The sequence below is a fragment of the Mobula birostris genome, chromosome 3 (assembly GCF_030028105.1).
Source record: "Mobula birostris isolate sMobBir1 chromosome 3, sMobBir1.hap1, whole genome shotgun sequence".
Taxonomy (NCBI): Eukaryota; Metazoa; Chordata; class Chondrichthyes; order Myliobatiformes; family Myliobatidae; genus Mobula; species Mobula birostris.
The window spans coordinates 123,798,620-123,825,523 of NC_092372.1; the positions used below are offsets into that span (position 1 = coordinate 123,798,620).

General features: G+C 45.9%; 1 protein-coding gene across 1 annotated transcript in view; it reads left to right on the forward strand.

Moving 5' to 3' along the window:
* LOC140195259 (cryptochrome-1) overlaps positions 1-26,904 on the forward strand; it is a 55,257-nt gene that overhangs the window by 21,060 nt on the left and 7,293 nt on the right. Inside the window, exons 3-7 of the mRNA XM_072253315.1 lie at positions 13,200-13,342; positions 15,965-16,149; positions 20,177-20,265; positions 21,174-21,314; positions 23,382-23,693. Of these exons, the coding sequence (XP_072109416.1) occupies positions 13,200-13,342; positions 15,965-16,149; positions 20,177-20,265; positions 21,174-21,314; positions 23,382-23,693 (870 nt within the window). The remainder of the gene's footprint in view (positions 1-13,199; positions 13,343-15,964; positions 16,150-20,176; positions 20,266-21,173; positions 21,315-23,381; positions 23,694-26,904) is intronic.

Below are 26,904 nucleotides of genomic sequence, written 5' to 3' on the forward strand. Positions count from 1 at the left end.
TCCTCGATGCTGGGGAGACTAGTGTCCATGATGGAGCTGGCTGAATTTACTAACCGATTTCTGTACAGCCTGTGGATAGAACATTAGAGCACAGTACAGGCCCTTCAGCCCATGATGTAGTGTCAACCTTTTAACCTTCTGAGGTTAATCTAACCACCCCCCCCCCCCGCCCACATGCTGTATGAATGGATGCTTGTGACACCATTTGGATGGATTTGTCTGTTCTGAGGCAGCAGCAGCTTCTACCGTGTTGGAACTCTGCTCATTGGCTGCGATTCCAGCTTGTAGGCTGTTGGATGGTGAACATGTTTGGGAGCAGAACCGTGTCCAGGAGAGGCGAGAGTGGATATCAGACCACTCCGCTGATGCTGAGGAGGTAGTAATGGGGAACCAGGAAATGGTGGAAAAACTGAATAAGTATTTTGCATCAGTTTTCACTGTGGAAGACACTAACAGTATGGTGGAAACTCCAGCTCTCAGGGGTCATGAAGTGTGTGAAGTTTCCATTCCTAGGGAGAAGGTTCTTGAGAAACTGAAAGGTCTGAAGGTAGATAAATCACCTGGACCAGATGGTGTACACCCTGGAGTTCTGAAAGAGGTGGCTGAAGAGATTGTAAAGGCATTGGTAATGATCTTTCAAGAATCACTTGGAATGGTTCCTGAAGACTGGAAAATTGCAAATGTCACTCACTCTTCAAGAAGGGAGAGAGGCAGAAGAAAGGAAACTATAGGCCAGTTAGTCTGACCTCAGTGTTCAGAAAATGTTGGAGTTAATTGTTAAGGGTGTAGTTTCGAGTTACTTGGAGGCACATGATAAAATAGGCCATAGTCAACATGGTCTCCTCAAGGGAAAATCATGCCTGATAAATCTGTTAGAAATATTTGAAGAAATAACAAGCAGGATAGACAAAAGAATCAGTTGATGTTGTGTACTTGGAGGCTGCTTAACAAGCTACGAGTCCATGGTATTACAGGAAAGTTTCCTGCATGGATAAAGCAGTGGCTGATTGGCAGGAAGCAATGAGTAGGAATAAAGGGAGCCTTTTCTGGTTGTCTGCTAGTGACTAGTGGTGTTCCACAGGGCTTTGGGTTGAAACCAATTCTTTTTACATTATATTGATTTGAATGATGGAATTGATGGCTTTTTGTAAAGTTTGCAGACTATTCGAAGGTAGGTGGAGGGACAGATAGTTTTGAGGAAGTAGAGAGGCTACAGAAGGACTGAGGCAGATTAGGAGAATGGGCAAAGAAATGGCAGATGGAGTACAGTGTCGGGACGTGTATGGTCATGCACCTTGGTAAAAGAAATGAAGGGGTTGACTATTTTCTAAATGGAGAGAGAGTGCAAAAATCTGAGATGCAAAGGGACTTGGGAGTCTTTGTGCAGGATTCCCTGAAGGTTAATTCACAGGTTGAGTCTGTAGTGAGGAAGGTAAATGCGATATTAACATTCACTTCAAGAAGACTAGAATATAAATGCAACGATGTAACGTTGAGACTTTATAAAGCACTGGTGAGGCCTCACTTGGAGTATTGTGAGGAGTTTAGGCCTCTTATCTTAGAAAAGATGTTCTGAAACAGGGCAAGGGTTGAAAGGAGGTTCACAAAAATGATTCCAGAATTGAATGGCTTATCATACAAAGAACATTTGGCTCTGGGCCTGTATTAACTGGAATTCAGAAGAATGAGGGATGACCTCATTGAAACCTATTGAATGGTGAAAGGCCTTGATAGAGTGGATGTGGAGAAGATGTTTCCTATGGTGGGAGAGTCTAAGACCAGAGGATACAGCGTCAGAATAGAGGAGTGTCCTTTTGGAATGGGGATGAGGAAGAATTTCTTTAACCAGAGAGTGGTGAATCTGTGGATTTTGTTGCCACAGATAGCTCTGAAGTCTGTACGTGTATTTAAGGAAGAGTTTGATAAATTCTTGATTGGTCAGGGCCTGAATGGATACAGGGGAAGGCAGGAGATTGGGGCTGAGAAGAAAAGTGGATCAAATGGCCTACATCTGCTCCTGTATCCTATAATCTTATAACCAGGATGACAACCTGTAGTACAATTTCCTCACTGTTTGCTAAATAATCCTGCTCTCTAATTTCCCTGCAGACTTTCGCCATTAATGTCACCCCACAACATACCCAGAAGCTTTATAGAGTCACAGACTATGACAACACAGAAACAGACCCTTTGGTCCATCTGGTCCATGCTGAACTATTAACCTGCCTAGTCCCATCGACCTGTACCTGGACCATAGCCCTCTATACCCCTCCTATTCATGTACCTTTCCAAACTGATCTTGGATGTTGAAATCAAACTCAAATCCATTACCTCTGCTGTCAGCTCGTTCTACACTCTCACCACCCTCTGAGTGAAGAAAATCCCCTCATGTTCCCCGTAAACATTTCACCATTCACCCTTAACCCATGACCTGCTTCAATATACCTTGTCTATAGCCCTTGTATACCTCTATGAAATCTCCCCTCATTCTCCTGCACTCCAGGGACCCTACTAGGTATTATTGAATACCTACCGGTCGTGCAGTATTCGCTATCAAATCTGCCATGCAGCACCATATTTCTTTTCCTTTCTGTTTTCCCTAAGCACCTTCTATCAAGAATATTTAGAATATCCTGTCCTATGGTGAGCCAATTCCTTGTAATTGCCACAATATCATAATTCATGGCTCTCTTATACAGCAACTCAACCATTTAAGCAACAGCTCAAAACCTATTTATTTAACTAACATCTTTTTGTCTTTTATTTTCATGTTTGTATTTTATATTTGTAAGCACTTTGAACTATATCATCTGTATGCAAATTAGTAAGATAATAACTTTAGTTATAGACTGAGTAAGTTTCGTGTCTTCATACACGTACACGATAAAGCTCTTAGATCTTCATGTATTCTTGGTCTGATTCTATTTAATGCTGTGCTATTTGTTTCTTTGTCTTATTTAATCCTTTCAGCACCTTGTCGTCCTTGGCTAAGTCTCTGTCCTGATTTCCATCCTTGTGCAGATTAACTTCAAGTTTACTGTCATCTGACTGTACATGCATACAACCAAACAAAACAGTGTTCCTCCCAACCACAGTGTACCCACAAAATGTCTATCACACACAGCACATAAAACAAAATATTACCATAAATAAGTTAATAAAGTATAATTCAAAATTCTTATCAAATCTGCAGTACAAATATACAGTAAACAGTTCACTGTCCCAGTGACGAGACCCTGGTGGAGGCAGGGTATTCATTAGTCTCACGGCCTGGGGAAGAAGCTGTTACCCAGTCTGGCTGTACCTCCTTCCTGATGGTGGTGGGTCAGAGGGGTGGTAGGGTCCTCAACAATGTTTTGGGCCCTTCACCTGCAATGCTCCCAGTAAATATCACAAATATGGGGAAGGAGATCCCAATAATCCTCTCGGTGGTTTTTACTGTGCTTTGTAGAGTCTTGCGGTCTGCTGCCTTGCAGCTTCCGTACCAGTCAGGCAGGACACTAACGGTGCTCCTGCAGAGAGATGTTAGAAAGAGGGTGGGGAACCTAGCCACAGCAGTTTTTGTAGCAAGCGTTGGACCCAGAACCAGTTTCAATCTCCACAAACTGAAAGCCCTCCGACATGATCCCTTCAGCTGCACATCCCTGTGCTCTACCTTTCTGTCACGTTAAACTGGTTCCTTAAGGTGGTCATAGCCAGGCACGGGCACGGGGTCAAGGTGGGAGGGTTAGGGATAAGGTCCCACCACTTACTAAACGCTCTCAATGGCGTACATCTCAAATAGCTTCTGACAACCCAGCCCAGCTCCTGCCCTTCACATGTGGCTTAGCGACTAAGCCCGACAGAACCACTTCTACCGACAGGAGAAGGGGCAAAGGCAGGCTACTGGCACCTTAAATCCAGTCTCTTTGGGTAGATGGGGCTCGTCAACCATGGTCGGCAGTTCATCTGGGAGAAGGAAAATCCTGATCTGAAACCTCCGCTGCCTTGCAGCTATACCCATTCATGGGGAAGACTTTGGGAGTAAACCTGGGGGCTGGGAGGAAATCTGGAGCTGGAGTCCCCAAGGCAGTCCTACATTGAGTTCAACACTGACTGGCAACGCCTGCGACGTTGCTGGTGCCAAACTGTATCGGTCTCTGCCGTTCCTTTGGATTCATCAGTTGCATGGAGAGAGGGAGCGTGCTGTATGGGCAACAACTTGCTCTCCATATCATACAGCCCTGGCTTGTGTATCACATAGACAGCTAGGACGCAGCATCCATGTCAACCTCAACCAAAGGAAGACCTCACATGTTCGTACTTTATAAGTGGCACTGGCTGTGGCAGAAATTTCTCCCTTTTGTCCAGATCTTGCAATCTTGTTGGCTCCAGAATTACTCCTGTGAGCTTCCAGCAAAGACATCCCTCCTTTCCTCAGCAGCACAACAGCGGAAACTGTTAGCTGTTTCAAACTGGTGGAAGTTCACAACCCACACAACCTCTCATGGTCCCAGAACATATCCTACACAGTCAGGAAAGCTCACCAATGTGTCCACTTTGAGGAGGCTGAAGAGAGCTGGACTTTGCACATCCATGCTCACATCATTCTACAGCTGCACAGTAGAATGCATCACTGCATGGTACAGAAACTGCACTGTGGTGGACAGGAAGGCTCTACGACGGGTGGTCAAACCTGCCCAATGTACCAGCAGTACCAGGCTACCCGCCATCAAGGGCTTGTATACAGAAAGGTCCCGGGAAAAAGGCCAGTAACGTTGTGAAGGATCCCACCCACCCTGCTCATGGACTGTTTGTCCCACTCCCATCAGGGAAGAGGCTGCAAAACATCCACGCCAGGACCACCAGACTCAAAAACAGTTACCTTCCCCAAGCAGCAAGGCTGATCAACACCTCCACCCATTAACAACCCCTCCACACCCCTAACCACCACTACTTTATCATTTCCTGTCAGTCACTTATGTACAGACACTCCTGTGTCTAGAGTCACTTTATGGACATACAATCAATCTCTATATATAAGCTGTCTTTTTGTGTTTTTTTAACCTTATTGTGTTCGTTATTGTACTTTTTTTGGGCTGTACCCAGATTGACCATTATCTCATTCTCCTTTGTATTTGTGTACTGGGTATGATACTAACCAATCTCGAATCTTGAACATATCCTTTGGAATCGCAGTTGTGGGTCACAAATGCTTTTACAGCACTTGTCCCAGCTCTTCCCATCCTTTTGATCACTATTGTCAATATAGAACATAGGACATAGAATAGTACAGCACAGTACAGGCCCTTCAGCCCACAATGTTGTGCCGACCCTCAAACCCTGCCTCCCATATAACCCCCCTTAAGTTCCTCCATATACCTATCTAGTAGTCTCTTAAACTTCACTAGTGTATCTGCCTCCACCACTGACTCAGGCAGTGCATTTCACACACCAACCACTCTCTGAGTAAAAAACCTTCCTCTAATATCCCCCTTGAACTTCCCACCACTTACCTTAAAGCCATGTCCTCTTGTATTGAGCAGTGGTGCCCTGGGGAAGAGGTGCTGGCTAATCACTCTAGCTATTCCTCTTATTATCTTGTACACCTCTGTCATGTCTCCTCTCTTCCTCCTTCTCTCCAAAGAGTAAAGCCCTAGCTCCCTTAATCTCTGATCATAATGCATACTCTCTAAACCAGGCAGCATCCTGGTAAATCTCCTCTGTACCCTTTCCAATGCTTCCACATCCTTCCTAAAGTGAGGTGACCAGAAATGGACACAGTACTCCAAGTGGGCCTAACCAGAGTTTTATAGAGCTGCATCATTACATCGCGACTCTTAAACTCTATCCCTCGACTTATGAAAGCTAACACCCCATAAGCTTTCTTAACTACCCTATCCACCTGTGAGGCAACTTTCAGGGATCTGTGGACATGTACCCCGAGATCCCTCTGCTCCTCCACACTGCCAAGTATCCTGCCATTTACTTTGTACTCTGCCTTGGAGTTTGTCCTTCCAAAATGTACCACCTCACACTTCTCCGGGTTGAACTCCATCTGCCACTTCTCAGCCCACTTCTGCATCCTATCAATGTCTCTCTGCAATCTTCGACAATCCTCTACACTATCTACAATGCCACCAACCTTCGTGTCATCTGCAAACTTGCCAACCCACCCTTCAACCCCCACATCCAGGTCGTTAATAAAAATCACGAAAAGTAGAGGTCCCAGAACAGATCCTTGTGGGACACCACTAATCACAATCTTCCAATCTGAATGTACTCCCTCCACCACGACCCTCTGCCTTCTGCAGGCAAGCCAATTCTGAATCCACCTGGCCAAACTTCCCTGGATCCCATGCCTTCTGAATTTCTGAATAAGCCTACCATGTGGAACCTTGTCAAATGCCTTACTAAAATCCATGTAGCTCACATCCACTGCGCTATCCTTATCTATATGCCCGGTCACCTCCTCAAAAAACTCTATCAGGCTTGTTAAACACGATCTGCCCTTCACAAAGCCATGCTGACTGTCCCTGATCAGACCATGATTCTCTAAATGCCCATAGATCCCATCTCTAAGAATCTTTTCCAACAGCTTTCCCACCACAGGCGTATGGCTCACTGGTCTATAATTACCTGGACTATCCCTACTACCTTTTTTGAACAAGGGGACAACATTCGCCTCCCTCCAATCCTCTGGTACCATTCCCGTGGACAACGAGGACATAAAGATCCTAACCAGAGGCTCAGTAATCTCTTCCCTCGCCTCATGGAGCAGCCTGGGGAATATTCCGTCAGGCCCCGGAGACTTATCCATCCTAATGTATTTTAACAACTCCAACACCTCCTCTCCCTTAATATCAACATGCTCCAGAACATCAACCTCACTCATATTGTCCTCACCATCATCAAGTTCCCTCTCATTGATGAATACCAAAGAGAAGTATTCATTGAGGACCTCACTCACTTCCACAGCCTCCAGGCACATCTTCCCACCTTTATCTCTAATTGGTCCTACCTTCACTCCTGTCATCCTCTTTTTCCTCACGTAATTGAAGAATGCCTTGGAGTTTTCCTTTACCCTACTCGCCAAGGTCTTCTCATGCCCCCTTCTTGCTCTTCTCAGCCCCTTCTTAAGCTCCTTTCTTGCTTCCCTATGTTCCTCAATAGACCCATCTGATCCTTGCTTCCTAAACCTCATGTATGCTGCCTTCTTCCACCTGACCAGATTTTCCACCTCACTTGTCACCCATGGTTCCTTCACCCTACCATTCTTTACCTTCCTCACCGGGACAAATTTATTCCTAACATCCTGCAAGAGATCTCTAAACATTGACCACATGTCCATCGTACATTTCCCTGCAAAAACATCATCCCAATTCACACCCGCAAGTTCTAGCCTTATAGCCTCATAATTTGCCCTTCCCCAGTTAAAAATTTTCCTGTCCTCTGATTCTATCCTTTTCCATGATAATGCTATCAGCCAGGGAGTAGTGGTCACTGTCCCCCAGATGCTCACCCACTGAGAGATCTGTGACCTGACCCGGTTCATTACATAGTACTAGATCTAGTATGGCATTCCCCCTAGTCGGCCTGTCCACATACTGTGACAGGAATCCGTCCTGGACACATTTAACAAACTCTGCCCCATCTAAACCGTTGGAACTAATCAGGTGCCAATCAATATTAGGGAAGTTAAAGTCACCCATGATAACAACACTGTTATTTTGGCACCATTCCAAAATCTGCCTCCCAATCTGCTCCTCTGTATCTCTGCTGCTACCAGAGGGCCTATAGAATACCCCCAGTAGAGTAACTGCTCCCTTCCTGTTCCTGACTTCCACCCATATTGACTCAAAAGAGGATCCTGCTACATTACCCACCCTTTCTGTAGCTTTAATAGTATCCCTGACCAGTAATGCCACCCCGCTCCTCCCCTTTTTCCACCCTGTCTATCCCTTTTAAAGCACTGAAATCCAGGAATATTGAGAATCCATTCCTGCCCTGGTGCCAGCCAAGTCTCTGTAATGGCCACTACATCATAATTCCATGTATGTATCCAAGCTCTCAGTTCATCACTTTTGTTCCTGATGCTTCTTGCATTGAGGTACACACATTTCAGCCCTTCTACCTTACTGTCTTTACGCCCTTTATTCTGCTTCTCTTTCCTCAAAGCCTCTCTGTATGTTAGATCTGGCTTTATTCCATGCACTTCTTTCACTGCTCTGTCACTCTGGGTCCCACCCCCCTTGCAAATTAGTTTAATATAACTATTGATCCCCCTGTTAAAAGTTTTCCAAAGCCCCCAAGTCAATTCCGTATGGATTAAAGATGGGGCCGTTGATATTTTAGTCAGTGTCTTAGTAAAATCTGAGGTACAAAGGGTCTTGAGAGTCCTTGTGCAGGATTTCCTGAAGCTTAATTTGCCGGTTCGGTCAGGCAAATGCAATGTTGGCATTCATTTCGAGAGGACTAGAATACAAAAACAAGGATATGGTGCTGATGCTTTAAAAGGTATTAGTCAGATCACATTTGGACTATAGCAAATAGTTCTGGGCTCCTAATCTACGAAAAGATTTGCTGGCATTGGAGAGGGTCCAGAGGAGGTTCGAGACCTATTGCAGGAATGAAATGGTTAATGTATGAGGAGGATTTGATGACTGTGGGCCTGTACTTGCTGGAGTTTAGAAGAATAGGGGGCATCTCATTGAAACTTTGTAAGGTATAGACAGAGTGGGCGAGTCTAGGACCAGAGAGCACAGTAGAGGGAAGTCCATTTAGAAAAGAGAGGAGGAATTTCTGTAGGCAGAGGTAAGTGAATCTATGGAATTCATTGCCACAGACGGTTGCTGAGTCCATGTTATTGGGTGCATTTAAAGCCGAAGTTGATAGGTTCTTGATTAGGAAGAGCATCAAAGGTTATGGGGGGAAGGCATATAAAATGTGATTGAAAGGGTTAAAAAATCAGCCATGATGGAATGGCAGGGTCGACTGTGTGGTCCAAGTGAACTCATTCTGCTCTTGTGTCTTAAAGGCTTACGGCCATAGGAGCAGTTGTCCAATCACTGGATTCGAGTATGATGCTCTCCTAAGGGGTTGTCTATTAGTGGGTTTTAAGGTGGCTTTAGAGGCCGATCTGGGATCCACATATTGTGGTGCAATGTGGGCAATGGCTTAATGGGGAATGTCTGTGCATGAATTTGTTTAACGTTGGGAGGCTGATGGTCACCGCTGCAGGCTTCATCTGCCTTCACTGCCGTTGTGACGTCTTCATCTTCCGCCAGCTCCACCATCGAGTTCCTGATTGGATCGCTGTTTGTCTGGAACCTCCCTATTTACCTGGCCCTACCAGCAGCTAAACTCCAGACGGTATCGCCCTTGGTACCTCAGGAACTCACATGCCTTGTCATGGTGACAAGGTGTTGGTCCTTGGAGAAATCTCTTTGTAATTGGTGAAGCATTATCCCGTCATCCGCTCCTACCAGGAGTGAAGATACCTGCCTTACTGAGGTAGAACATAGCGCCTTTGATATTTGCTGGATCAAATCACTTTGCAGCCACCTTTTTCCATGACTTGAAACAAAACTCTCTTCTGGATTCCATTAACATTGCACATGTAGAGTGGCCTCTACAGAGCCAACCAAAGCTGTTATTTTTTGTTTTTTAAATGTATTTTTACGATTGCAAGACCTTGCTGGATATTGAGAACTTAAAGTACTGCAAGTCAGTGAGTTGCTCGTTGGTAGAGAAACTGGAAGAGCTGGACTCAGTATGGGCTGTATTGCTGCCTGCTACAGAAAGGAGTCAGAGTCGGTGTGCAGTCTAACTTGCGGGTGAATGTCTGAGATGTTTTCCTTGTGATTGCAAGACCCTGTTGGACATTGGTAATGTGGAATGCTGACTGGTCTATTGGAAATTCACGGGTCTATTGGTGGGACCAATGGTGAGGGAGCTGCCTGGCCTCAGTTGTGTCAACGAGGCCTCATGCCGCGGTGTCGCCTGTTTGCAGCTGCCCAGGTGAGAAGCGTCGGAGTCGGTGTAGTGCGGCATCCATGTAAGCATTGGTGCTGCCCTCTGGTGTTCACTCTGTGGAAGGCAAGCTGAATTGCTTCTTCTCTGGCTTGCTCTTGCCAACAGCATTCGTGGATTCGGGGATTTGGGCTGTATATTGTTGTGTCACTCTATTTTACTGCTATCTTGTATGTGCTATATGACGTTTCATTTGGCTATTCATATGGGTATTCGCGTATGGTTGAGTGATAAGTAAACTTGAATGTCCAAGCTGACTACTGCAGCATCAGTTTGACATGGAGTACCCAGAAACATAATTCCTATTGTGTTTTTCACCCTAGTTTGTAACCAATTGGAACAAAACTGATGCACATTTCTTGCATAAATTGTTCTAATCTTTCAAAAGGACAACTAAAATCCATTGGGCCAAAGCCAGGGACCCATTGGGGACATTCAAAAAAAACTCCTAGAAAGGCACAAGGATGGTCAGAAAATGGAGGGTTGTGTGAGAGGGAAGGGTTAGATTGACCCTTAGGTTAAAAGGTCGGCACAGCATCTTGGGCCAAATGGCCTGTACTGTGCTAGATGTATGTATTTTGTGGGTAGTAATTGTAATTGATTTTTTTTTTCTCTTGGTTAAACCAACTATAGTGCTAGAAACATTTTTTAAAAATTCAAAGAATTTCAAAAAGGTTTCTAATTCAAATTGGTTCCAGTTTTTACTTTTAATTCTTTTGCTGGTCACCAAGTCAGCAGTTGACTTGCATTACACTGGCATTCAGGGCAGCAATGAAGCGGGTGTTCAGGGATTCCTTCATCGTGTCAGTAGCTTTCTTTTGATTTTTCTCTACCGTCAATCATGCAAGACGCGAGTGGAGACTCAGGAATACCTCAGATGGAGAAGGATTCTTCGTTGCTGCTTCCGTAACGATTTTGTTTGGACAGTCAGGGTTGTTAGCCCTGAGTTGACCCCCCGAACCTGGAGGTCCAGTGGAGCACTCTTAGTCGACCCCTACACTTTGACCTGTTTGGCATGGTAGCATACAGCCCTGACTCCAACAGACGTAGCTCTCTGGGTCATTGAGGCACGCAAACCTCCAAGGCTGTGGTCCTCTTGGAGGAAGTCAACAGTTGAACCAGCACTCATACGTTGAAGCTCTCCGTTGAGCACAGATATTGCATCCAAGCTGTCTACGTGACATGTAGGCCGGTATACAAGCCAGGGTGGTACAATATGGAGAGCAAGCTTTTGCCTATGCAGCAGGCTCTCCCTCCACACAACAGATTAATCCAAAGGAATGGCAGAGACTGTTACAGTTTGCCACAAGCAGCATCACAACTGTTGCCAGTCAGCATTGAACTCAACGTAGGACTGCCTTAGGGATTTCAGCTCTGGGGTTTTCCTCAGGGTTTTCTCCCGAAGCCTTCCCCATGAGTGGGTAGAGCCACAAGGCAGCGGAGGTTTGAGATCAGAGTTTCCTTCCAGACGAGCTGCCACCCACAGCTGACGAGCCCCATCTGCCCGAAGCAACTGGATTTAAGGCAGCAGTAACCCACCTTTGCCCCTTCTCAGTAGCTAATCCACATGTGGATGCCATTTGGAGGCCTGAGCCTGCACATTTATTTCTACTGTACTACCAAAGTGCATGATCATGCATTTTCCAACGACTCAGGCTCAGTAGCTAATCCACATGTGGAGGCCATTTGCTATACCTGGTTGTCCAACCTTAAGAAATCATCACTTATTAGGGAAGATTTTTAAAAATGCACATTTCAGGGATTAAGTGTTTTAAGTCTTGAAAGTCAAGTTCAAGTTGTAATTTATTGTCAGTCAACTGTGCACACGTACACCGCCAAACGAAACGAAGCTCCTCAGGCCAAGGCGCACAACGCAGTACATATAACTCACACATAAAGTAATAATCCCACTAGGAAATTACCAAATAATAAGGTACATATATGATACAAGTTTAAAAAGTAAACAGTATAACACTGCCGGTGTTTCGTCTGTGATGAGACCTGGGTGGTAGCAGGGAGTTCAGGAGTCTTGTGACCTTGGTGAAAAAGTAGTTTCAATTCAACTCAAAAGTCGTTGGAAAATGCATGATCATGCACTTTGGTAGTACAGTAGAAATAAATGTGCAGACTAAGGGAGAAAATCCAGGAATCTGAGATGCAGAAGAATTTGGGAGTCCTTATGCAGAACACCCTGAAGGTTAACTTGCAGGTTGAGTTGGTGGTGAGGAAGGCAAATGCCATGTTAGCATTCATTTCAAGCGGTCTAGAATACAAGAGCAGGGATGTGATGCTGAGGCTTCATAAGGCACTGGTGAGGTCTCACCTTGAGTATTGTGAACAGTTTTGGGCCCCTCATCTTAGAAAAGATATGCTGGCATTGGAGAGGGTCCAGAGAAGGTTCACAAGGATGATTCTCGGAATGAAAGGGTTATCATGCAAGGAATGTTTAATGGCTCTGGGTCTGTATTCACTGGAATTTAGATGGATAAAGGGGATCTCATTGAAACCTCTTGAATGTTGAAAGGCCTAGACAGAGTAGATGTGGAAAGGATATTTCCCATGGTGGGAGAGTCTAGGACATGAGGGCACAGCCTCAGGATAGAGGGGTGTCCATTCAAAACAGAGATGCAGAGAAATTTCTTTAGCCAGAGGGTGGTGAATTTGTGGAATTTATTACCACATGCAGCTGTGGAGGTCAGGTCGTTTTGTGTATTTAAGGCAGGGATCGATAGGTTCTTGACTGGACATGCCATCAAAGGTTACGGGGAGAAGGCCGGGAACTGGGTTGAGGAGGAGATAAAAGAAAGGATCAGTCATGATTGAATGGTAGAGCAGACTCGATGGGGCAGATGGCCTAATTCTGCTTCTATGTCTTGTGGTCTTTCCCATCCTAATGGTCCTTGTCCTAATGCTGCAGTACCTCCTGCCTGATGGTGGTGGGGTTGGTGGGGGTGAGGTCAGAGGGATTGTTTGGTGGATGGGAGGGATCACTAAGGGCCCTGCGTTTACAGTGCTTCTGATAAATATCTCTGGATGGTAGAGAAACAGCAATGATCCCTGAAGCAGTCTTCACAGTTCTGTGTAGGAACATGCAGTCAGATGCCTTGTAATTCCTGTATCAGACTGATCAAAAATATATTTTTGTATTTATTATTCACTAATTACCCTTTCGAATTGTCATGCGACAGAAATGGAATATTAATCGTTTAACGTTCGAGTACGATTCTGAGCCATTTGGCAAGGAGCGCGATGCGGCCATCAAGAAGCTGGCCAGTGAAGCTGGAGTGGAGGTCATCGTCAAGATCTCACACACGTTGTACGATTTGGACAAGTATGTACAACTAAATATTTACACAGATGTAGAGAATTAAATGATATTGTAAAGTTAACATTGAACAAGGGTGCAGAATAAATGGAATGTGGGCATCATTCCTGTTTGGATATTATAAAGAATTTCTGTGACAATTCGGCTCCTGAAGCAGATTATACAGTGTCCACTTTATTAGGAACCCCCTGTTTATTCCTCTCCAGAGGTGCTGTGTGGTTTGCTGAGTTCCTCCAGCAATTTGTGTGTTGCTCAATAGGAATTGAGAAAACCATTGCAGCAATGCTCCCAAACCTCTGGAAGTTTCTGCTTTGAATTCTTTACTGGGGGGCAAAGCCTGCCTCTCTAACAACCTATCCACCAGTTTTAAAATAGTGGTGGTCACCCGTCATGTCCGACAGCGACAGGAAACCCGTGTGTGAGAGCTATTAAAGTGGAAAAGCTGTTCCACTGTGGCAGTTCCACTCCGAGATCTGGGTCCAGTGGTACGAACAAGTTTCACAGCTGTGGTCCTCCTTGATTGCAGCGGATGACCATGGCGTTTCCTATGCCTCCATTATGCCTTTCGAGTATCGCAGAGCCCCTTCCTGGCTGTTGGATATCACCGTCGGTTTCGTCTGTCCAGTCCGCTGGAGCAGACTTCACGTGCTTGGACAGGCATGTCCCAAGCTTACCTGGTTATGTGGCTACCAGCTACACTCACCTGGTTTAGCCCACCTGTCGAAGCAGTGTGTTACCAGGGTATGGCCACTACCGCATGCCAGCAGCCACAGGGAGCCGTATGTGAGAGCTGAGTGTCCAGTGGGAACCAAAGGTGAGTGGGCTACCCAGAATGGACACGACAAGCTCCGTCACCAGAGGTGCTACCTGTGCACCCCGGTTTTAAGGTGCAGCACTAAACCTGCAGTCCACTTTTGTTCAGTTTGAATTTAGCTGATTAAAACATACCAATAGTCAAGGAGGTCACTCGTTGGCATCTCATGGCAAAGGGGTCTTCAGAGCTTGCTGAGTAGCATCCACATTTTGATGTTGAAATGCTACCCCCTGAACAAACTCCCGAACTCACATACACTCTCCCATCCCGCACTGGTCACTTTGCATCTTTTATTTCTGCTGTTCCACATATTTTTACGGCTGTTTGTTTTATTGTAATAATGCCAAAACATTATACAGTCTTACACTAACGTGCTTCTGGCACTTTATGCCAACCTGTCACTCTGTGACTGTGCTGGATCATAACTGTATGCGCTAGTTCGTATCTATCTGTGATGTGTGTGCCTGTATATACAGCATGCACTGTATTGTGCACCTTGGCCCCAGACGATCACAGTTCCATTTAGCTATATGTGCTTGAATGAATCCGAATCTGGTTTAATGTCACTGGCCTACATCATGAAATTTGTTATTCTGCAGCAGCAGTACATTGCAATACCAAATCATTACAATAAGTGTGTGGGTGTATGCATGCACACTCACATGTGTGTGATTAAGTAGTGCAAAAAGAGAGGAAAAAATTACTGAGGGAGTGTTCATGTGTTGATTGTCCATTCAGAAATCTGATGGCGGAGGGGAAGAAGCTGTTCCTGAAATGTTGAGTGTGTGCCTTCAGGCTCCTGTGCATCCTGGGTGACAGTAGCAATGAGAAGAGGGCATGTCCCTTTTTTTTTTTTTTTTTTTTTTTTTTTGAGGCATTGCCTTTTGAAGGTGTTCTGGATGCTGGGGAGACTGGCACCCATGGTGGAGATAGAATGACAATAAACTTAACACTCACAACACGCTGGAGGAACTCAGCAGGTCAGGTAGCATCCGTGGAAAAGATCAGTCGACGTTTCGGGCCGGAACCCTTCGTCAGGACTGTAGAGGGAAGGGGCAGAGGCCCTATAAAGAAGGTGGACGGAGGGTGGGAAGGAGAAGGCTGGTAGGTGCCAGGTGAAAAACCAGTAAGGGGAAAGATAAAGGGGTGGGTGGGGGGAAGCAGGGAGGGGATAGGCAGGAAAGGTGAAGAAGGAATAGGGGAAAACACAATGGGTAGTAGAAGGAGGCGAAACCATGAGGGAGGTGATGGGCAGCTGGGAAAGGAGGCAGAGTGACATAGGGATAGAGGAAGGAAGGGGGAGGAAATTACCGGAAGCTGGAGAATTCTATGTTCATACCAAGGGGCTGGAGACTACCTAGACGGTATATGAGGTGCTGCTCCTCATCATGGCAGTAGAGGAAGCCACGTATGGGCATATCTGAACGGGAGTGGGAAGCAGAGTTGAAGTGGGTGGCTACCGGGAGATCCTGTCTGTTGTGGCGGACGGAGTGGAGGTGCTCGATGAAGCGGTCCCCCAATCTGCGTCGGGTTTCACCGATGTAGAGGAGGCCGCACCGGGAGCACTGGATGCAATAGATGACCCCAACAGACTCACAAGTGAAGTGTTGCCTCACTTGGAAGGACTGTTTGGGGCCCTGAATGGTGGCAAGAGAGGAGGTGTAGGGACAGGTGTAGCACTTGCGCTTACAGGGATAAGTCTGTGTTTTCGTATAACAGATAATTGACTTTCAAGTTAAGTATTGGCAAATCAGGTAAAATGAATGCGCACCCAGCTGTGGATTATTTTTGCCATGTTCATGTTATTTTTGCAGAATAATTGAGCTGAACGAAGGACAACCACCACTGACCTACAAACGATTCCAGACACTGATCAGCCAGATGGATCCACCGGAGGCACCCGTAGAAACAATTGATCAAGGAACTATTGGGAAATGCACAATACTGGTGCTGGATGAGCACAATGACAAATATGGAGTCCCGTCACTGGAAGAACTTGGTATGCCTGATGTGCAGATGCACTCTGTTGTTGAGAGTGACCGCTTGCCTTTCTAGACCATAAGTCTCAATCCCATTCTGCTACCTTTTCCTCATAACCTTTGCCCTGACTAATCAAGAACCAGTTTTAAATATACCCAATGAGTTGGCCCTCAGCTGCCTGTGGCAATGAATTCCACAGATTCACTACTCTCTGGCTAAAGAAATTCCTCCTCATCTCTGTTCCAAATGGGAATCCTTCTAATCTGAGGCTGTGCCCTCTGGTCCCACCATAGGACATGCTCTCTTCTCACTGCTGCCATCAGGAAGGAGGTACAGGAGCCTCAGGACCCACATCACCAGGTTCTGGAACAGTTATTATCCCTCAACCATCAAGCTCTTGAACCAGAGGGGATGACTTCACTCATATCACTGAACTGTTCTGCAACTTATGGACTTACTTTCAAGGACTCTTCATTTCATGTTCTCAATATCCATTTATTTATTTTATTATTTTTTTCCTTTTCTTTTGTATTTGCACAGTGTGTTATCTTTTGCACACTGGTTGTTTGTTGGCCCTGTTGGGTGCGGTCTTTGATCGATTCCATAATGGTTCTGGATTTACTGTGATGGCAAGAAAACAAATTGCAGGGTTGTATGTGGTGCATACAGTATGTACGCTGGTAAAGGTACAAAGTACGTGTATGGGTTATAACTGGGGAATTTGTTCTCCCACAGGTCACCCTGAAACAAAGAAGTACCATGGAACCCATTTAAGAAACCATCAAACACCCAATGTGCGAAAGCAGAACAAATCGCACAAATAGCAAAACCACAAACGTACAACACATAGAATACCAAACATCAAGCCAGGGGTCTGGGAGTATTCCCTGTAGTTCAGTGCAGCACCATGCCCCTAGCCCATTACAGGCTGCAGGGACGTTCTTCACGGAAGTGCCCAGTCCGCATCGTGGTCAAACCACTCGAAAACAAGCGAAACAAATCCTAGAGTAGATGCACCATGAAGCTCAAAGTCCCCCAAAACGAGTCCACAGCCTCGCTGACCAATGTGGATCCCGAGACTCGTGCACTTTCCTCTGACAGCAGCTAGCGAGAGGGGGAGGAAGACCGGCCAAACACAGGTAGATGGTGATGAACACCTGCCCGTCCTCCGCTCCCTTCCTCGCTTACTTCATCCTTTCTCGATTCCTCATTTGGAGAGGAGCAATGGAGTCAATTGTGGGCTCCAGGCTGCACACCACACGCCCAACGTCACCGAACTCCCCTCGGAGACAGCAAAGTGCCAGATAGCTCATTCGGCCCCAAAACACACCATCGAAATGTAGATCTCAGGTTCCCATCAGATTTGAAAGAAGTAGTAGTAAAGGAAGTAGTTCTGCGAACTGTCTGCAGGACGTCACCATTGTTCACTGGCATCATCTTCCCCACAGAATAAATTTAATTTGAAGTTTAAACTTTATAGCAAACATCCCCCCACATTCACTCCATCTAGCCTGTTGAATATTCAAAAGGTTTCAATGAGATCCATATGAATAACATCTAACAAAGGTTAGTGTAACCTGGTTCGATAATTTTCTTTGATGTCTACATTGATCAGGGGATTAGTTGTTTCAGAATCAGAAACAGGTTTATTCGCACTGACGCATGTCATGGAATTTGTTGCTTTGCTGCAGCAGTACAGAGTGATTTGAAAAATAGTGAGGTAGTGTTCATTGGTCCATGGAGTGTGAAGAAATCTGCTGGTGGAGAGGAAGAACCTGATGCTAAATCATTGATTGTGTGTCTTCAGGCTCCTGCACCCACTTCCCTGATGGTAGCAATGAGAAAGCGGGTATAAGCCAGGTGGTGAGGGTCCTTAATGATGGACGCCACCATCTTCTGAAGGTGCCTTCGGTGCTGGGGAGTCTGTTGCCCATGATGGAGGCTGACTGAGTTTTCAACGTTGTGCAGCTTTTCCCAATCCTGTGCAGTGGCTGCTCCAAACAACCATGAATAAGGTTATCGGTAATGGAAGTGGAAATCGGGTGCCATGTCAAAAGGGGCAGCCAATCTAATTCCACTTGATTCTTGCAGAAAGTTTGAAATTTAAAGTGACACACACAAAATTTTAACATCTTTAACATCTGCCGGATGATGCTGAGGATGTTCTACGAGTCTGTGGTGGCCAGTGCGATCATGTTTGCTGTTGTGTGCTGGGGCAGCACGCTGAGGGTAGCAGACACCAACAGAATCAACAAACTCATTTGTAAGGCCAGTGATGTTGTGGGGATGGAACTGGACTCTCTGACAGTGGTGTCTGAAAAGAGGATGCTGTCTAAGTTGCATGCTATCTTGGACAATGTCTCCCATCCACTACATAATGTACTGGTTGGGCACAGGAGTACATTCAGCCAGAGACTCATTCCACCGAGATGCAACACAGAGCGTCATAGGAAGTCATTCCTGCCTGTGGCCGTCAAACTTTACAACTTCTCCCTTGGAGGGTCAGACACCCTGAGCCAGTAGGCTGGTCCTGGACTTATTTCCTGGCATAATTTACATATTACTATTTAACTATTTATGGTTTTATTACTATTTATTATTTATGGTGCTACTGTAACGAAAACCAATTGCCCCGGGATCAATAAAGTATGACTATGACTATAAATGCTGGAGGAACTCAGCCGGTCAGGTAGCATCCATGGAGAGGAATAAACTGTCAATGTTTCAGGCCAAGACCCTTCTTCAGGACTGGAAAGGGAGGGGGAAGATGCCAGAATACAAAGGTGAGGGGGGGGGAGAGGGAAAGGACTAGCTAGAAGGTGATGGGTGAAACCAGATGAGTGGGAAAGGTGTAACGCTGGAAAGGAAGGAATCTGAAAGGGCAGATCTACTTCTTGATAGGGGATTAGAGATCGCAGCTCTAATCCTTGCTGTGTCTTCGCCATTCCCTCTGACCTTCCATTCTCTGAGATGGAGCGTTCTGCCCCCTTTACTCACACCTCAGTGAGTACCGCTCCCTCAGTGATTCCATTGTTCATTTGTCCCTCCCGGCACCTACCTCTAACTTTACAAATTGCCAGAATTTGTGGCAATTGTAAGCATAGGCTGGTTCAGTTAAACTTCTGGTCTAGGTGAATGACATTCACTCAGTGAGTGTATGTATGTGGTCTTCTGTGACTTTAGCCCACCCACTTCAAAGTTCAACGTGTTGTGTGTTCAGAGATGCTCTTCTGCACACTATTGGTTATCAAATAACGCGTGGAAATCCCAGGAGATCAGCAGTTTCTGAGATACTCAAACCACCCCATCTGGCATTCAATGGTCAAAATCACTGGGATCACATTTCTTCCCTGCTTTGATGTTTGGACTGAACAACAACTGAACCTCTTGACCATGCCCACATGCTTTTGTGCATTGAGTTGCTGCCACATGATTGGCTCATTGGATATTTGCATTAATGAGCAGATGTACAGGTTACATAATAAAATGGCCACTGAATGCATCAATGACTGGGACTTCTCTATGGTAATACGATCAACTGTCAGGGGCAGGTGGCCGGAACTTTCATGTTTGACATAATCTGTCTTTCTTCTGGTTTATTGAAGAGAATCAAGGTAGTTTCTGACTATCAATTGTTTCAGGATATCATTGGAAGTCTTTGGGTGTATTGTAACAAAATTGAATTGGGAGAGATTGTTTGGCCAATGGAAGACTTTGATAGCTGTTGAGATCAGACAACAACAAGCAAAGTTTATCAATCATCATAATCCCAAATCAATAATTGGTCTTATCAAGTCAGTGAGTATATTTAAAGTGGAGGCTGATAGGTTCTTGATTAGTCAGGATGTCAAAGGTTACTGGAAAAAGACATAAGAATGGGATTGAAAGGGATAATAAATCAGCCAGAAGAAGACTTGATGGGCCAAATGGCCAAATTCTGCTCCTATGTCTTATGGTCTTATCCCAAAGCGAAGCTCAAACTATATTAATTTAACCATGGATATTTGACTAAATAGTAATTGATTACTTGACATTTGTCTTAATAGGTTTTGATACTGAAGGTCTGAATCCAGCTGTGTGGCCGGGTGGAGAAACCGAGGCTCTAACTCGTCTTGAAAAACATTTAGAACGAAAGGCAAGTAGCCTGGTTTTTTAGGCATTACATTCAGTTTCCTCAATATTGGGAACAGTACTTAGCTTAGCTCAGTAGTCTGTGGGACAGGTGGGAGAGATCCTTGATAATGCTAAATGCCCATCCATCCCACAATCACTTTGACCCCACCACTATCAGGCATTGGGATAGGAACTGTCAGGATGGGAAACTGCTTCTTCTCCCAGACCGTAAGACTATTGAACTCCCTGCCACCACTCGATTCCTTGTGTATGAAGCACTAGTGGTGTTATGCTGTTTACTTTTTAACTTGAGTCGTAAATGCACCTCATGCTAAATGTCGATCTTCTGGAATATATTTTATTATTTGCTCATTTATTTGTGTGTGAGTTGTATTTATTTATTTAGAAAGGGCGGAATAGTCCCTTTCAGCCTTCGAGCTGCACCATCCAGCAACCTCCGACATATCGGATTTAACCCTAACCTAATGACAGGACAATTTACAATGACCAACTAACTAACTAACCAGTACATGTTTAGACTGTGTGTGCAAACCAGAGGACTTGGAGGAAACTGTGAATTCCACAGGAGGGGGCGTGGGTGTGGGGGGTGTGTACAGTCTCCTTATGGAGGGCGCTGGGATTGAACCCTGAACTCCAGCGCCCCAAGCATTGCACCAGCTGCTACACCACTGTGGTGCCCGCTGTGTTTGGCACCTCGGTCCAGAGGAACTTTGTTTCGTTTGGCTGTATACGTGTGTACAGTTGATTGACAATAAACCTGAGCTGTCCCAGTGAACAAGGTTGAGAGACTCCCATGGGGACTGGGTGAAGTTTGCATGTGTGTCTAGTTGTTATTTAAGAGGAGCAGAAAATGGTTAAAATATTTGAACTTTGATATTACAATGTTTTGATCATCTATTTCTCTTGCAGGCGTGGGTAGCGAGCTTTGAGAGGCCCAAAATGAATGCCTTTTCACTGCTGGCAAGTCCCACAGGGCTCAGTCCTTATCTCCGATTTGGCTGTCTGTCCTGCCGCCTCTTCTATTTCAAGCTGACAGATTTGTATAAAAAAGTAAGTTAAGATTGCATCTTACTATAAGTTCATTACTGATATAGGGACTGTCCCCATCAATTTGAGATCAAAGTAAATTTATTTTTCAGTATGTATATGTCAACTCTGAGATTCATTTACTTGTGGGCATTCACAGAAAATTGACGAAATGCAGCAGAATATATGAAAATTATACATAAAGACAAACAATCAATATGTAAAATACAAATTGTGTAAAATAAACAAATAAATAATACTGAGAGCTTTAGTTGTAGAATCCTTGAAAGTGAGTCCATTGGTTGTGGAATCAGTTTGGAGTTGTGAGAGAAGTTATCCACACTGGTTCAGGAGCCTGATGGTTGCAGGGTAATAACTGTTCCTGAACCTGGTAGTGTGGGATCTGAGGCTCCTGTACCTCCTACCTGATGGTCATTGTGAGAAGAGAGCATGTCCTGGATGGTGATGATCCTTGATGGGTGCTGCTTTCTTGGGTGCCCTGTGTAAATGTGCCCTGTGGTGGGGAGGGCTTTTCCTGTGACGGACTGGGCTGTGTCTGCCATTTTCACTGGGGTTTTCTGTTCCTGGGCATTGATGTTTCTATACCAGACTCTAATGCAGTCAGGGTGCTCTCCAATGCACATCTATAGAATCAATCTGAAGTCACGGTATACCGGTAGTAATCTAGTATAATCCTTCCCCAAATCTCTTGGAAACAGTGAAAAATGATGAGAAATGTGTGTGTGGTCACACAAAATTCTCTGTCTAAAACCCAATATAAAAATACATAACTAGCTACAGTATTTTAAGAGCAACACACACAAGATGCTGAAGGAACTCAGCAGATCAGACAGCATCGATTGAAACGGTTCGGGTCGAGATCCTTCATCAGGACTGGAAAGGAAGTGGGAAGAAGTCAGAATGAGAAGGTGGGGCAGGGGAAGGAGGACAATATGGTAGACAGTGGGTGAGACCAGGTAAGGGGGAAGGTGGGTGGGGGAAGTGAGAAGCTGGGAGGTGATAAGCGGAAAAGGCAACAGGCTGAAGGAGGAAGAATAAGAAGGAATTGTTATTGTAGTGATTAATATATGGAAATAGTTTTCATTCAACCTGAGTACTTTGATTAATTTTGGATATGAACATCACCCCACATAGATTTTTTTTGAAAGTGCTGGATTTTTTCCCCACATCAAGTGCCGTGCTTTTGAGCTGAGTACAAAAAGAGAAGTCAAAATGTTCACATTGCATAATTTGATGATTACAGATTTGAGTAATGTTTTTGTCCCTATTCCCACATAGTTACTTAGGAAGAAGGCACTGGAAGAGCGACAGTGGTTTTAAACATTTGCCGTTGCTGCCTTCCATCTAATTATCCCAGCTCATTGAAGCAAACCAAAATGTTAATATTAATTTTATTTGTCATATGCTCATTGAAACACGCACTGATGTGTGTCATTTGTGTCAAATCAAATTGAGGAGGATTGTACTGGGAGCAGCCTGCACACGTCACCACCCTTCCTCTGCCAACATAGCATGTCCCTAAGACCATTAGACTCCAAGATATAGGAGCAGAATTAGGTCATTCGGTCCACTGAATCTGCTCTGCCTTTCCATCTGGCTGATTTATTATCCCTCTCAACCCCATTCTCTTGCCTCCTAACTGTAGCCTTTGATACCCCGACTAATCAAGAACCTACCAACCTCTGTTTTAAATATACTCAATGATTTGGCCTCCACAGCTGTCTGTGGCAATGAATTCCACAGAGTCATTAACATCTGGCTACAGAAATTCCTCCTCAACTCTGCACTAAATAGACATCCCTCCATTCTGAGGCTCTGGTCCTAGACTCCCCCACTATAGGAAACATCCTCATCACATCCTCTGTATCTAAGCCTTGCAATGTTCGATGGGTGTCAATGAGATCCCCCTACATTGATACCCTCTTCATTCTTCTAAACTCCAGGGAGTATAGAGCCATCAAACGCTCCTCGTACGTTAACTCTTTCATTCCTGGGTTCATCCACCTCAGCTCTGTTCCAGAGGAATTTCTGTAGTTTGTGGTGTTGCTCAACAGTTGTTTTGTCTTCCAGGTGAAGAAGAATAGTTCACCTCCACTCTCCCTCTACGGCCAGCTTCTCTGGCGTGAGTTTTTCTACACGGCAGCGACCAATAACCCGAACTTTGATAAGATGGAGGGAAATCCAATCTGCATGCGCATCCCGTGGGATAAGAATCCGGTGTCACTGGCCAAGTGGGCGGAAGGGAAAACTGGGTATCCGTGGATCGACGCCATCATGGCACAGCTGCGTCAGGAAGGCTGGATCCATCACCTGGCTCGGCACGCTGTGGCCTGCTTCCTGACACGAGGGGACCTCTGGATCAGTTGGGAGGAAGGCATGAAGGTAACGAGAGAGGTTTAATTATTATAGAACAGTACAGCCCTTCGGCCCACAATGTTGTGCCAATCTTTTAACCTAGATCACGACCAATCTAACCCTTCGCTCCGACACAGCCCTCTGTTTCCTGTCATCATTGAGCCTATCTAAAACTTCCTTAACTACCCCTAATGTACCTGCCTCTACCAACACCCCAGTACCGTGTTCCACGTACCTGCCACTCTCTGTGCACGAACACTATGATATTCCCCATGTACTTTCCCCTTTCCCTGAGGATCGTCACCTTGTCGTGCCGGAGAGAGGTTTGTGGGTTCCTCAGATCCAGAGAGCAAAGCCGTCTGGTGTTCAGCTCCTGGCAGAGACAGTCTCCCGTCTGGTGTTCAGCTCCTGGCATGGGTCACCCGTCTGGTGTTCAGCTCCTGGCAGAGACAGTCTCCTGTCTGGTGTTCAGCTCCTGACCTGGGTCACCCGTCTGGTGTTCGGCTCCTGGCAGGGTCACCCGTCTGGTGTTCGGCTCCTGGCATGGGTCACCCGTCTAGCGTCCGGCTCCTGGCAGGGTCACCCGTCTGGTCTTCGGCTCCTGGCCTGGGTCACCCGCCCAGCGTCCGGCTCCTGGCAGGTGGTACGTTCAGGGGGAGGTTCCAGACAGAGCAGTCCAATCAATATCACAACGGTGGAGTTGCTGGAATCAGAATCAGAATCCGGTTTATTATCACCGGCATGTGATGTGAAATTTGTTAACTTAGCAGCAGCAGTTCAATGCAATACATAATCTAGCAAGAGAGAGAGAAAAAAATAATAAATAAAATAAAACATAATAAATACATAAATCAATTACGCACATTGAATAGATTATTTAAAAAAGTGCAAAAATAGAAATACTGTATATTAAAAAAGTGAGGTATTGTCCAAAGCTTCAATGTCCATTTAGGAATCAGATGACAGAGGGGAAGAAGCTGTTCCTGAATCGCTGAGTGTGTGCCTTCAGGCTTCTGTACCTCCTACCTGATGGTAACAGTGAGAAAAGGGCATGCCCTGGGTGCTGGAGGTCTTTAATAATGGACGCTGCCTTTCTGAGACACCGCCCCCTGAAGATGTCCTGGGTACTTTGTAGGCTAGTACCCAAGATGGAGCCAACTAGATTTACAACCTTCTGCAGCTTCTTTCAGTCCTGTGCAGTAGCCCCTCCATACCAGACAGTGATGCAGCCTGTCAGAATGCTCTCCACGGTACAATTATAGAGGTTTTTGAGTGTATTTGTTGACGTGCCAGATCTCTTCAAACTCCTAATAAAGTATAGCCGCTGTCTTGCCTTCTTTATAACTACATCGATATGTTGGGACCAGGTTAGATCCTCAGAGATCTTGACACCCAGGAACTATAAACTGTTCACTCTCTCCACTTCTGATCCCTCTATGAGGATTGGTCTGTGCTCCTTCGTCTTACCCTTCCTGAAGTCCACAATCAGCTCTTTCGTCTTACTGACATTGAGTGCCAGGTTGTTGCTGTGGCACCACTCCACTAGTTGGCAAATCTCACTCCTGTATGCCCTTTCATCACCACCTGAGATTCTACCAACAATGGTTGTATCATCAGCAAATTTGTAGATGGTATTTGAGCTGTGCCTAGCCACACAGTCATGTGTATACAGAGAGTAGAGCAGTGGGCTGAGCACACACCCTGAGGTGCACCAGATGATGCCACATCACATCACAGTGACGGTGGATGAAGCCGGCAGTGAAGGGTCCTCAGACATCTTGTACTCCATGTCACTGACCCTGATGTGTCAAGGGCCATGTGCCGGCTGCCCATGCATCAGTCTCACGACGAAGTTACACACTGGTATTTTCTGTTAAGGAGAACGTCAGACTCGACTCGAGTCCTGCATCGCATTACTGTATTTGCTCCACTTGGCAGGTTTGTTTTGCCAAATGTGATTATATCCTGTGAACTTGTGTCATTCCAGTTCTTGAGCTGGACTGTAACTAGTGACCCGAACTGTCACTAGGGACTGGGGACCCGAGTGAACTGTGAACGGGGACTGGGTACTCGAGCGGGAGAGTGAATGGGGAGTAGGGACCGTAACTGGATTGAGAATGGGTACTGGCGCTGCACCGTGGACACAAGCTGGGCTGTGGGGACCCCGAGCCGGACTGTGAGTGGGGACCCCGAGCCGGACTGTGAGTGCGGACCTGGGCCGGATGAGAGTGGGGACCCGAGCTGGACTGTGACTGAAGCCTGGAAGCTGGAAACTGGACAGTGAATGGGGACTGTGGTCCCAAGCTGGACTGGGACCAGAGCTGGATTGTCACTGGGGACTAGGGACACGAGCTGTACTGTGACTGTGGACCCTCGCTGGATTTGGACTGGGGACTGGGCGCCCAGGCTGGGCTGTGAACTGGGATCCTAACTGGACTGTGAATTGCGTCTGGCGACCCGAGCTGGACAGTGAATGGAGACTGGGGATCTGAGATGGGCAGTGAATGTGGACTGGCTACCCGAGCTGGACTCTTAATTGGGACTGGGGACCGAGCAAAACCGTGACTGAGATGGACTGTCAGTCTGGACTGGGGATGGAGCTGGACTGTGAGTGGGGACAGGGTAATCCAGCTGGACTGTGAATGGGGGCTTAGAGGCTGGAACTGGACTGTGTCTGGAGACGAGGACTGGATCTGGACTGTGACTGGGGACCCGAGCTAGACTGTGAAATAGGACTGGGGACCCAATCTGGACTATGAATAGCAACCGGGGACCTGAACTGGATGAATGGGGACCAGGCACCCGAGCTGGACTTTGGCTGATGACCCATGCTGGTCTGTGGCCGGGGACCTGAGCTGGACTGTGAATGGGACAGGGCAGCCAAGCTGGACTCTGAGTGTGGACTGGGTCAGAATCAGGTTTAATACCACCGCGAAATGTCATGAAATTTGTTGTTTTGTGGCAGCAGTACATCGCAATATATAAAAGTAAAAACAATAATAAAGATTGTACATATTTTAAAAGAAAGTAGTGCCAAAAGAGAGGGGATAAAATAGTCAGGTAATGTATATGGGTTCACTGACCACTCAGGAATCTGATGGCTGAGGGGAAGAAGCTGTTCACTGAAATGTGAATCATGGAAAAATACAGGAACGATACAGGCCCTTCAGCCCATCTAGTCCATGCCAAAACCATTTATATTGCCTACTCCTGTTGACCTGCAGTGGACCCTAGCCCT